Genomic DNA, 12,185 nt, shown 5'->3' with positions numbered 1-12,185 from the left:
ATTCTAAGTTCACCTTCCAAGAAAATTTCACAGAAAATCCTAAGCAAGCACACGAAAAGATAAGACAGTAATAGATAGAAGTCTTTAGGTCTACTACGGAAATGCCTAAGGGCCAACGTGGTTGGGTTTGAACAGGGCCCATTCCAGACTCCTCGCCACAAGCAGAACTCTGTGACGTAAGGAGTGGGAAGGAAAGGAGCGGGGCCGCACCTGATTTCATCTGAGGCGTTGCTGTCATCAGCGCTGGTCCAGAGCTCTGCACAGCTCTCCTGCAAGCCAAACTCTAAAAAACTTCCAGTCGACTTCAGTAGCATCCCCGCAATGTCACTAGGGCACAAGAACACCAAAGTAAACCAGGGCAGAAAAACTGTCCTCACTCATTCTAATTCTTGAATAAGACACTGAAAGGGTCATCTACTGTTTTAATAGTTTGAAAATCAACAATAGTGAGAACTTTTCTTTACTATAAAGTCATGATGAATGTGAAAAAGAGGAACTCTCCCATATATGGGCAAGTATCTATCTTTACTCTATTTCCATGGTTTTATCGTAAACTTTAAAACCTTAAATTATATTCAGAGCAGCTATGTAATTACCATACAAGTGTAATTTTCATCTTAAATGTCCAAAATGGTATAAAATGGCCCCAAATATATATCTAAGACAAGCTGTTTTTTAAAAGCTTAATGAACTAAATGATAGAAGAAGAAAACAAAGTGAATTTCTTAAATGCAACTGTTTTTACAAATTTCCCTCACAATTAGCTTTCCATCATCCATCCACATGAAACGTTCCCTACGGCCGATACTTCTTGTTGAGTACACAATCTAAATGCTAGCGTTAAAATGTAAACCCGAGTGTACAAAACAAATCTAAATGAGTGTAGTAAAGATTCAGCAGCAGCTTACTGACCTCTTCACTGAAGGAAAGGGGCTTCTAGCTGGTCAAAGAGAGCAGGTAAGCACACAAACGGTGTGGGAGGACTCATCAGAGGAGAGAGACCAAACCCAGCCAAAGGCCTGGCTGCACTGCGCCTGCAGGCAATGCAGAATGGAACCGGGAACCGGAGAGCAGCAATGGGAAGAGGGGCTCTGGCAGGAAGGGAAGGGAGGAGGGGAAGGAAAGTCCAGGAAGAACAATGAATGTGATCAAAAGGCATGAAGATGTGTTAAGCAAGAGGCCTGGTTGTGAAAAGAAATTGCACAAGGTGGAAGGAGCAGAGAGGTGGTTGGATTAGACCGAGAAAGTATGCTGGGGCCGCGCGGTGGAAGGCCTTGCATGTCATGCTAACTGCCTGACCTCCGTCTGGTGGTGGGCAAAGAGGCCGGGCTTTAAAAAGTAACTGAGTGGGAAAGTGACCTGATTACAAACCCATTTTCAAGAACAATAGTGTACAAGGATATCCATGAAGGGTTTACTCCACAAATACTGAGTATCGGTTATGTACTAAGCAGCAGGGAGCAGAACAGACAAAAATCCCTCCAGTGAATAGAGGAAAAAACAAGAAATAAAAAAAGAGAAGATATAGTTCAGATATTGTTAAGTACTATGGAGAGAAACAAAACAGGAAAGGGAACTCAGAAGTGCTCATGAGTAGGAATTTCTATGTTAAATATGGGGAAGATGACATTAAGACAAAGACCTAAAGGGAGTGCAAAATGGGTCATGAAAGTAATCGGGGAAGAGCAGTCCAACAGAGGGACCACCAAGTGCAAAGGACCCGAGGCAGGAGCGTGCCCTGCCTGGGAACACGATCAAGAAGCCACCGCGGCTGTGCAGCAAGCCCAGGAGAGCCAGGCAGGGGAAGAGCACAGAGGTTTAGTGACAAGTCAGACTGTACCTGGCCTGAGGGGCCATGTTCAGGAGCTCTGGCTTTCACTGAGGAAGCAGGGAAGCCGTGGAGTATTTGGAACAGAGGAGAAAATGGTCTGAGGTGCATCTGAACGAGATCACCGGCTGTGGTGTTGAGAACAGACCAAAGGGACAAAGAGCTGAGCAGAGATTCCTGGAGAGCGCCTGCAGTCATGTGAGAAGTAACAGCCTGGGAAGAGCGGCAACGGGAAGTGGTGCACAGGGGTGAGATTCTGGATCTTTCCCAAAGGATCAGAGGTAGCGTGTGAGACAAAGAAAGCAACTAGGGATCACTGGGAGACTGATGGAGCCTGGGTGGAACAGCACCTGAAGGAGACGGGTGCTGTGCTCGGCTAGGCCGAGCGAGAGCCGCACCAGGGGCCAGTCCCTCAGCGGGGCCTGGAGAACTCGGGAGCTGCTCAGAGCAAGCCTGGTGCAGGCCAAGGCCAGAGCCCCCACCGCTCGACCTGAAGGACGAGCAGCAGACAGAAACAAGGAGACTGACGGGAGGAAAGGGGGATGTGGTGAAATCCCATCACCTGAATTTGTAGTGCAAATGAAGAGTGATCTTTAAAACAATCTCTTCCGCAGGAGGGCCAGCCTGGAGACAGAGAGCGCTAACAGAATGAACGGCAGGCCGAGCCGAGCGACAGGAGACGGAGAGGGGGTGAGAAGCTGAAATGGGCAGGGAAGGCCTTCCTCAGAAGGCTGACTCTGGGAAGTGAGCCGAACAGGAAAGGCAGATGCACGGGGAGTCAGGACCTAAAGGGCTGGAGAGGTCTGGGAAAGAGCAAGCTCACGGCTCGCTGGAAATAGGGGCGGAGAGGACACCACGAGGATGTGAAAAAGGCGGGTGGTGAGGGCAGAAGGGGGAGCCTCGGTCCTGAGCAGGGGACAGAGACGGCGGAGTCGACGACGATGCGCCTCTGCAGCTGGAAGAGAGCCCGGCGGGCGGAGGCCCTGGAGAATACACACGGGGGAGGGAAAGCTGCCCCGGGCTGGGTGCGAGGGACGCACAGAAAGGAGACAGAACTACACTGGCGGATGAGGCAGCCACCACCTACAACAGCCGAGTCTAGAGCCGAGGGGTCAGGTGGCGGGGAGGGGCACCCCAGCATCAGCGTTCAGCTCCTGGGTAAGGGACGGCCATTTCCAAACACACACCAGTGACCACACTCCCCTCCCTCAGGGTTTTCCTCTGTTTACACTGCTAACCTGTGCCTCATAAGGAGATTCCGTGGTTAGCAGAACACCCTAAAACAGTCCCGGGAAAGGCACACCTGGGGTTCCCCATGTCCCCACCGAGACTACAGGCCTGTTCTACTCTTTGGAGGCCTAAGAGGGTTCATGCTAAGGCAGGGTTTCTCAACTTCACAACTGACATTTTGGGTGGATGATGTTTGGTTTGGGGGGCTACCCTGTGCACGGCATGGTGTTTAGCTGTGTCCCTGTCCTCTAATCAGTCAGACCTCGCAGTCATCATGATCCTAACTGTTCCCAGACGTTGCCAAATGTCCCCACGGGGCAACCCACCCCCTACTGGGCACCCCTCGCTCGAAGGACCCCAAAACCTAGGGGGAAGGCGCCCCCACACACACAGGACTGGTTGTCATGTGCACATAACTGAAGAGGCAAACGGGCCGGCAGGCGCACTCAGGAGCACAAGGGTTCCTACCAGAAAAGCTTCCCAGCCTGTGCTTCTCCGCCCCGGATGTAATGGGTTATTTCTTTGGTGAAATTCCATTCTTCTTCTAACAGGTTTTTTAGACTATGGGATGCTTGGGGTAACTGCTGCAGCATCTGGATCCAGCTTCTCATGTAATCAAAATACACCTTAAAAGACAAAAACATAAAGGGAGATATTTGAGAATGGAACTCAGCAGCTCTCAGCTTTCACCTCTGTTAACCGGGAAGCTACAAATCAGAAGGGCCAGGTGGAGGGGGGCCCTGAGTACGCAGCACAGAGAGAAGCAAGATCTTCATCACAGGACTGCTGTCTAAATGGGGATGTCTCTTAAACTGCACAACTCAACCCCCCAGCAACTTAACACATTATTTACAGTCTCTTTAAATTACCAACAAAATAAAATGTTCACCATGTTACACAGAAGTAAAAAAAGAATCAAAATAACAGCACCCAGAAATGTTCATTATTAATATATTGTGAACATTATTCCTTTAAGAAGTTGGGATCCTTACTTGTCTAACTGCTTATTTTAACTTCAGACAATTATCTTCCGTGTTGAGAGGGAATGAACACACTTTTCCCCGCCATCCCTTCCTGACACCCAGATTTCTATGACACAGCTTTTTTCAAGATTTATGACATATAAATTATGATTTCTAATCAAAATACCCAGTTTTTCTGAAATGGGGTTTATGTCCACCACAAGTCCAACAACAACAGCCTTCCCATTCCTAACTCCTTATTTTGATGTATCTGCTGTTTACTAGAGGGTTTCACTATCCATCAGCTTTTCTCAAGACAGGGTCACAGCTGCTAGATTACAAACCCTCACTGCCTACGGATTTCTTTTACCGAAAGGACAACTCGAATTGAGTATGAAATACCTGAGTTACACATTCTCTGCCCCGGGACGCTGAAGGCATTACTCCTCCACCACTTACTAACGCTGCGTGTTATTCGAACTAAGAGCCCTGATGCCGGCCCCATCTCCCGCTGTCCCCACTCCCCTCACACCCGGAGCTGCCTTGCTTTTTCTCTGCTCGGAGGTTCACAGGATTCTGTATTTAGTCTCAGATCTCAGTTACCTCCCCAGGCTACGTCTCAGAGTTTGCTGGAATGAACACTTTCTGAAATCCAGTACTAATTTTCAGGAGGCAAATTGCAGGTCTGTATTTCAAGAAAACTGTCTTCTGTTGTGTCTTTGGATGCTTCTGGGCCTCCAGCAGCCAGGCTGTCTGGTGGGAATCTGCAATCCGGGTACCTTATGAACACCGGTGTCTGAGTATGTGGAACCGACAGTTTATGAGTCTACCGCCATCTTCACCAAATGAAATAAATCTCTTAAATATGAGACCAGGACCCTCCTCTGGCTTCTCAGAGTGCTGCTTCCTCTCCCTTAAATCTGGCTGTCTCCTGAGGGTGGCCTTCTCTCGTACAGCCCTGCCATGGGGGGCCTGTATGACGACGGACTTCACGGGCTGCAAGCAGTCTGCATCCTCGTGTGCATCACTGAGACTTTCAAACCACTGCTCTAATGGTCTTATTTAAAACCAAAACAAAAAAGAAACACCTGCCCCTTTAAGATCTGCGTCATCAGATACACCATCGAACCCTTTCTTCATGCTGTCACCTACTGATTTCCAACTGCCCGTCATCCTTCGTCACACACTCCAACAGCTGACATCATCTTCCTTCCGCCCCAGGCTCAGCCACCACACTGTGCTTCACCCCAGATCTTATCATTACAGAATCATCTCTAGGGCTCATCAATCCAAAGAGCCTGATTCTAAAACCTCCTCTCCTCCATCCAGTTTTCTGTTCAACTACCACCCCTGTGACTGTTCTCTTATTTAATCCTTACCTGAACTCCAGTGCACGGTTTTCTCTTCTCTCCCAGCTCACTACCCCTTGCTCCACCCCCTTTCCTCCTCATTCAGCTTAAGAGCCAATGCGGTCACGCTCCCCACGCCACTGTGGCCACCACCCCACACCCTGCCACCTCTCCCTTCCTTTTCAGCTCACCTGCCTGCGAAACCCCAAAGCACAATGAGCCCGACAAGCCCGTGCCCCATGCCCACACTCAGGAAGCTGAGGGCCACGAGTGTCACGGGACCGGGAGGAGCCACTGCTCTGTATGTCGTCTCAACCACATGGTGTACGGTCTGGTAATATTCATATCTCCACCCAACCCATTCTCCTTCTCCCTACAAGCACAGTCTGAAACTCTGCCATTTTTGCCAAACGGCCAATGCCCACCCTCACACATCTCACCCTCCCTAGTGAAGACAAAAGGGCATTAGATATAAAACCCCTCATCTTCTCAATACCAAAAATGCACACCCACATGTGACATGCCGTCCTCCCCTTCCTAGCGGTGGCCAAGCGAAGCTTACACTTGTATTTGGAGACCCACCTCCTCATGGCATCTGAGGAACCTCGCACTATCGATTTCCCTCTTCTCTGATATGCATATAATTCTGTTCATCTCTTTCCCTTAACAAAACCAGTCCCTAAGGCTTTCAAATGGTCTCTAGTAACTTCAATTTAAAAACTCTCCCTGGACCCACAGCCTTCACTATGAACCCCACTGCAAGAACCGGGCCTCAGCGGGAATCCCAGCTGGGTGTGTCTCGGCCCTCCCTCCTGCATCTCGGCCCCTCCCTCTTCCACAACTGCCACATCTCGTTCATCGGTTTCACATTTTCCTTCGTCTTAAATTCTTTTTATGTGGTTTCCTTAAATCGATCCCATGTTCCTACATCTCTATCTAGTTTACTGTTTTGGTTATTTCTAAGGCCAGGGCCAGAGAAATGAGCTAAGACAGCTGATAGCTTCAAAGTGATTTGTTGCCTCAAGCAAACGCTCACCAAGTCACGTCCCTGCACCTGCACACGTACGTGCTTAGGTTTTCCGAGTCAGGATGATGATGTAACACAGAGTAAAGCCCCCAAGTCACAGAGATTCTGCATCAGGACCTGCCGACCATGGCTTCCCCTCACCCCGTGAAGCTCGCATTCGGCGGCCCTCCTCAGCCGCAGGACACGCTCAGACAGCAGAGCTGTCTCCACTTCCGCTCCCCTGTCTTGCAGATCTGCTGCTGACAAGTCCTCTACAGGGACTCCTCCTGCTTCTCTCCTGACCGTTCACACCCCAGATATCACAGCTCTAATGAATCACTGGCTGGGGAGGAGATATTTAGAGCTTGTGCCCACCCTCATTTTAGCCAAAATTTCAAGGTAAGTGATTGTAACAGTTTTGTGGAAGCAAGGAGAAGAGAGCAGTGTAGTCAATTTCCTCCTTTACTGAACACGGAATTCCGTTCTTTACTCTTCCTTCTCTTTGCTGATTTTTGGTGAGGTTCCTGAGAAGGGTGTTGTGGTACACATAATGTGACTGACCATTCAAAGGCCAATCTCTCCCTCCTTCCTAACAACAACACCGATTTTGTTTGGGTTCCCCCAGTTTTCAAAACATGCCTCTGCCATTAGCCATCAGGCATACTTCGAGGCACAATTTTAAAATCACTGGTAATTTCTAGCTCTTCGTCTGTGAAATTATAGAGATGAAACTAAGGGAGATCTTGTCCCACATGGATCACTCGCAGCAAAACCAAGACTGAATCCTAAGTACTTGCAGCTCTGAGGCGTAACTTACTTGCCCTCCACTTCAGATGGCCCAAAGGAACACCACGGACACCGAAGCTGACTGACCTGGAGGGCACGGTTCACCTGCCTCATTCTCTTCCTTCTGCCCCAGTGCCTGTACACTGAAAGGTGCTGTGCGTGCCTTTGCAAAACCACCAAAGACAGTTTGGAAAGCAAAGCACTTTTTGGCTTTTTAAGCTCCTGCTTTAACCATCCACAGAGAGAGAGAGAGAGAGAGAGAGAGAGAGAGAAAATAATTTGCTTTTGCTTTTTAACCATGACTTTTCAATGATAACTTCTCTGATCTAAGAAATATATAGTATTTCAGAATGTAGCCACATTTTACACAATCTGGTCTTTTATGCATGCTCCTGAAATAATTAGGAAATAATTTCAAACTCAAAACTATTTCTTGCGATATGCCAGATATCATAAGTCCCCTTCGTACCCACGTTCTTCTTTCTATCCTTCTACGATAGAGGATGGAAAGCTAAATATTTGCCTCCCCAGCCTCCACGACAGTCAAGAGGCGGGCAACAGGTTTGGCCAATACGACACAGCGAAAATCTGTCGGCTGTGGCTTCTAGGAGAGCTTCACTGCTCTGGACTGAGCTGGCAAGGATACTTTTTCCCTTTTCCTTTCTTCTAGCCTAGAAAGTGGGGGTGGTATGTGGAGGTGCTGCAGCCATCCCGAGGCAGGACACAGTGAGATGTCCCACAAAACATGTCTTGAAAACACTACAAAACAATATGCCCATAAGCATGGTCATTTTTATATTGTTTCATTGACTTGCCACATGACAGAATCATCTGTGCATACACTCTAATGAATCCAACCAGTATCCGTTACACACTAATACCCCACCAGACAGTATGGAAGACAAGACCACTTCAAGCCATAGCCCCTGGCTTATGAAGCTTTCGGGCTAGTCGGGGAATGCCGAGGGCAGAGCAGCAGATCGCTGAGTCCGCGACGGCACAGCGCCGATTATAACTGCCGTGACAGTGCAGAGGAGGTACAGGTAAATGCACGTTAAAGGTTGAAGTTGTCAGATAGAGCTTTCTAGAGAAAAGTGAAACTTGCAAGGAAGTCTTAAATGAGTGGATAAGGAAAAGGGACAGGTCTACCAGGAGGCTAGAAAGCACCAGTAAGCACAACACCTGTGGTGTGAGAAGCCTGGGGAGCTCCTCCTGGGAAGAAATCAAATAAGCCTGGTCCTGCCAAATCACAGTATTTACTATTTACAATTCCTCGGATGTGCGCGGTTCCTCTGCTAACGCTTGACCCAGGGTGACAGCTCCCACGTCCCCAGGCCAGTTGAGAGGATCTGTCTCCAGGTCACCCCTGCACGTCAGCAGAAGTCTGCCCTGGCCCTCAGCACTCGGGGGGCAAGTACCCCCTATGCCCAGGTCCCAGCAGAAGAGGAGCCTCTTACTGTCCACTCCTGCCTTCCCAGCCCGAGCGCGGGCACACGATACAGAAATGGCTGATGCCAGACGGCTGGATAAAACAGGAACGGACTATGGTTCCATTTCTGGGCCATTCTGCTATAAGATGAAGAATCTTACAGTTAAACAATGAACTAGGGTAAGCTTTGTCAAAAATTCTAACGCAAAAACCACTGCGGATTTGTTAAAACGTGGATTTGGGAGAAACAAATTTAATCCAATACTAGATGAAAAAGTCAGGCTGAAGCCTGCTGCCCCCCTTCCCACGCTCGCTCGCTCTCTCCCACACACACACACGGGCACGCGCGCTCCAGCATCCTCCCCCGCCCCCAGGTCTCACCATCAGCATTTTATGCAGGTCCTCCTCGAAGGCGTCGATGTTGCAGTCGGTCTTCTCCAGGTGGTCCAGCACCTCGTGCAGCATGAACTGGTAGTACTGCTTCATCAGCAGGCCGCCCTTGAGCACCTCTTTACACTCCCTCACCAGCTGCAGGGGCACAAGCTCTGTCACTCCACACACCCTCACCGCATCCCCCTCCTCATCCTCAAAACCTCTGAAAGTCCTAAAATATTTTCCAATTCCTTATCAGTTCACTTTATATAACCATTTTAGTAGTCTTGATTAAAAATTCAATAGTGAAAATAAAAGTGGTTGGTATTAAGAGCATGAATACACAGAGAAATTATCATACAGGCAAACACTGATTTGTGAAACTATATTCCCCTATAAAAACATTTATGTAGAAAATAAACCCCACAGAAAAAGATCTATTTTTCTACTAGGGATAGGAGAGAAAAATCTCCCAATGAAACTGATGATTTTTATCCAAAAACATAATAGAGATTCAAATATACTCACATGCCACAGAACACGACAATCTTTGTAATAATTTAGCATAGCAACTACTGTGATTTGTGGCCTTTACTATCAAAAGCTTCTAATCATCACAAAAATCAAACCTAAGCTCAATTTGATGAAACGAGACGGAAGTCCAGGGAAAACAAATCTAAACAAAAAGCTGAGTGCCACCGCCATGGGCAGGCCCAGCAGGTAATGCTGGAAAGGTGGGGGAGGCTGACATGAGATGACTGACCTTAAAGTCTTTTCATCATAAGAGTTATCATATATTACCATAATATTATTTAAAATGATGGGGATTAAATAAATTATGATGTACCTACATAGCAGAGCACTACTGCAGCCATTTAAAATCTTGTTTTTGAAAAATATTTAAGGGTAAAAACTCACATATATTTTTTTTCTTTGACTTGCATGTGTAGGAAAAACAGATGGATAAAAACATACCAAAATAGTTACAGTGGTTATCTCTGACTGGCAGCATAATAGGATAATTTTCATTTTTGTCTGTATCATTTTCTGTACCTTTCAAATATTCTACAATAAATATGGATTGCTTTTATAAACCTAATTTCCCCCTTTAAAATGGTCTAAAAATAATCACCCACGGTAAGAGAGCCATGGCTAGAGTTGAATCTATCAAAAGCTATTCTGTTCAGATGTAAATTTCTCTGTTAAAGATGTCACTTAATTGCTTATAACCAAATCTTTGAATAATTTTAGCCAAAATTTGTTTTATTTTGACTCTAGTAACGCTACATTCATCTAAGTATTGTTTTTATTTTTTAAAATATTTTAACATAAATTCCTGTTTCATCCTCACAATAGCTCCATTAGCAAAAAGTAAACTCTGCCTTGTCTTACACCAGGTTATATTCCTGAAGTATTCATTTTGTGAGAAAGGGAAGTATTTTACCCAAACTTCCTAAATTACCACTGCAATCAGGTGAACAAGTGAGAAGCATGGGCACAGTGGATGACAGGACAATAACCAGAAGCAAGGTGGTGCGCAGCAGGGCGCATGAGGAAGCAGCGCTCTCTGGTCAGTGCTGGACAGAAACTGAAGTGGGGACAATGAGGTCTCCACAAGTCACCCCCTCTCCCAGCTAAACCAACAATTCAAGTCCTATTCTGTGCCTCTCGTATGGCCTGTGTTTGTCCCCAGGTGCCATCAGTCATCCTGAGCCAATGAGCTCCTGGCCCTTCCATCCTGAGGGGACGGACATGCACAGTTGACAAAAACACACCTTTTTCTTTCTTTCTTTTTTCAAAACCTGACATGTTTATTTTGCATAGTGGATGTGGTCATATCATAAAGGACAAATACAAACATTCGGCAGCATTCACTGTGCTAGATACAACTGCTTCCATCCATTCCTGTTACCTCTGGAGTATCAAACTCGCCTAGAGAATCCCATCCAAAACGAACGAAAACCAAGAAAACAGCAGCTGTCATTACTATTTAATCCATGCAATTGTCTAAGCAAGCAAAAAGTGCACACATCTCCCCATTGCATACTCTAAAGACATTTATCTGTTCCCATGGAGCTTAAATAGAACAAAAATAAATAAATTTAAGGAACTTAAACTACTTCTAATGAGTGAATTTTAAGTTTCCAGCCTCCAAAGACTGAGGTTAACAGACTATGTCATTTCATCACTGTACTTTTATACCCTTTTGGAATGAGGAAGTGATGGCAGAAAGGTTGAACCACAATCTTATCTTTGAGGACTACATGCAAAGAACATTTTAAATTACCCTAAAAAGAGCAGCTTAAAAACACTAACATACACTCATTTTTCAGTACTTGCAGCAATTAAAAAAAAAAAAATCCTCAATCCAAAATAAAAACAAGCCTATAGAATAGCACAGTAACTGCTAAATATTTTTAAACAGTCGTTGAAACAGACCTGCTTAATACTCAAGAGAGATGGTTCCCCAGCAGGTCTCTGTTCCAGTCTTAACTTCAGACACTCATGTATCACGTTCAGAAGGACTCGACAGAGCACCAGGAAGGCAGGCTCGAAGGAGGGTAAGTCCATGGACTTCAGCTCGTCCCACGACACAGTGCTGCACTTCTGCTCTGAGGAAGGTGGCGTCCTGGATAACTGCACATAATCGGAACCCCACATGGGGTCTGGAAATTCGGAAAACTATAACAAAAATTCAACAAAGGTTTAAATAGCATACAAAAGAATGTCCTAAGGTCGTGGTTATCAACTATTATTCTCTATAGTTTGCTGATGATCTACAAAATCACAATTTTTCAGGTAAAATAATCTTTAGAATAATTCAACATTTTCAACATAGACCCAAGAAGTTCTGAAAGTAATAGAAAATCATAACAAGGACACCAAATTATAATATTTTTATCAAAAAAGCATAGTAGAAAAAGAATCAAGTTCATCATTTGCATCATTTTATCATCATACTTAAAATGATTAGAACACTTTATTTTTAAGGTTCTATATAGCATTATCCACAACTATCTCCAGACTGAGAAAACCAGAAATTACTGAAATTTGACAAAAGATTACAAAACCAGGGAGCCATTTATATAAACATAAAAACTAGTTGGTTCAACCAATTCTTCTGTCCGTTGCTCTCCTGAGCTACACCAAATGATGCTGATAGAAAACAATTCATAAAATTGAGCTGGCTGGTCCCACTCAAATATCTGCTATTCAAGGTTCC

General features: G+C 45.9%; 1 protein-coding gene across 6 annotated transcripts in view; it reads right to left on the bottom strand.

Annotated features, from left to right (window-relative positions):
• Positions 1-12,185, bottom strand: part of MAP3K4 (mitogen-activated protein kinase kinase kinase 4) — a 112,904-nt gene that overhangs the window by 31,031 nt on the left and 69,688 nt on the right. For all 6 annotated transcript variants that reach the window (XM_073894187.1, XM_025866434.2, XM_025866436.2 and 3 more), the window contains 4 exons: positions 11,402-11,644; positions 8,972-9,118; positions 3,527-3,684; positions 211-327 (listed from right to left, as the gene is read on the bottom strand). In XM_073894187.1, coding sequence (XP_073750288.1) covers positions 211-327; positions 3,527-3,684; positions 8,972-9,118; positions 11,402-11,644 — 665 coding nt within the window. The remainder of the gene's footprint in view (positions 1-210; positions 328-3,526; positions 3,685-8,971; positions 9,119-11,401; positions 11,645-12,185) is intronic.

The sequence above is a fragment of the Callorhinus ursinus genome, unplaced genomic scaffold (assembly GCF_003265705.2).
Source record: "Callorhinus ursinus isolate GAN/ISIS: 27379988/994484 unplaced genomic scaffold, GSC_fseal_2.0 scaffold6, whole genome shotgun sequence".
Classification (NCBI taxonomy): Eukaryota; Metazoa; Chordata; class Mammalia; order Carnivora; family Otariidae; genus Callorhinus; species Callorhinus ursinus.
This window is presented reverse-complemented; position numbering and strand designations above follow the sequence as displayed.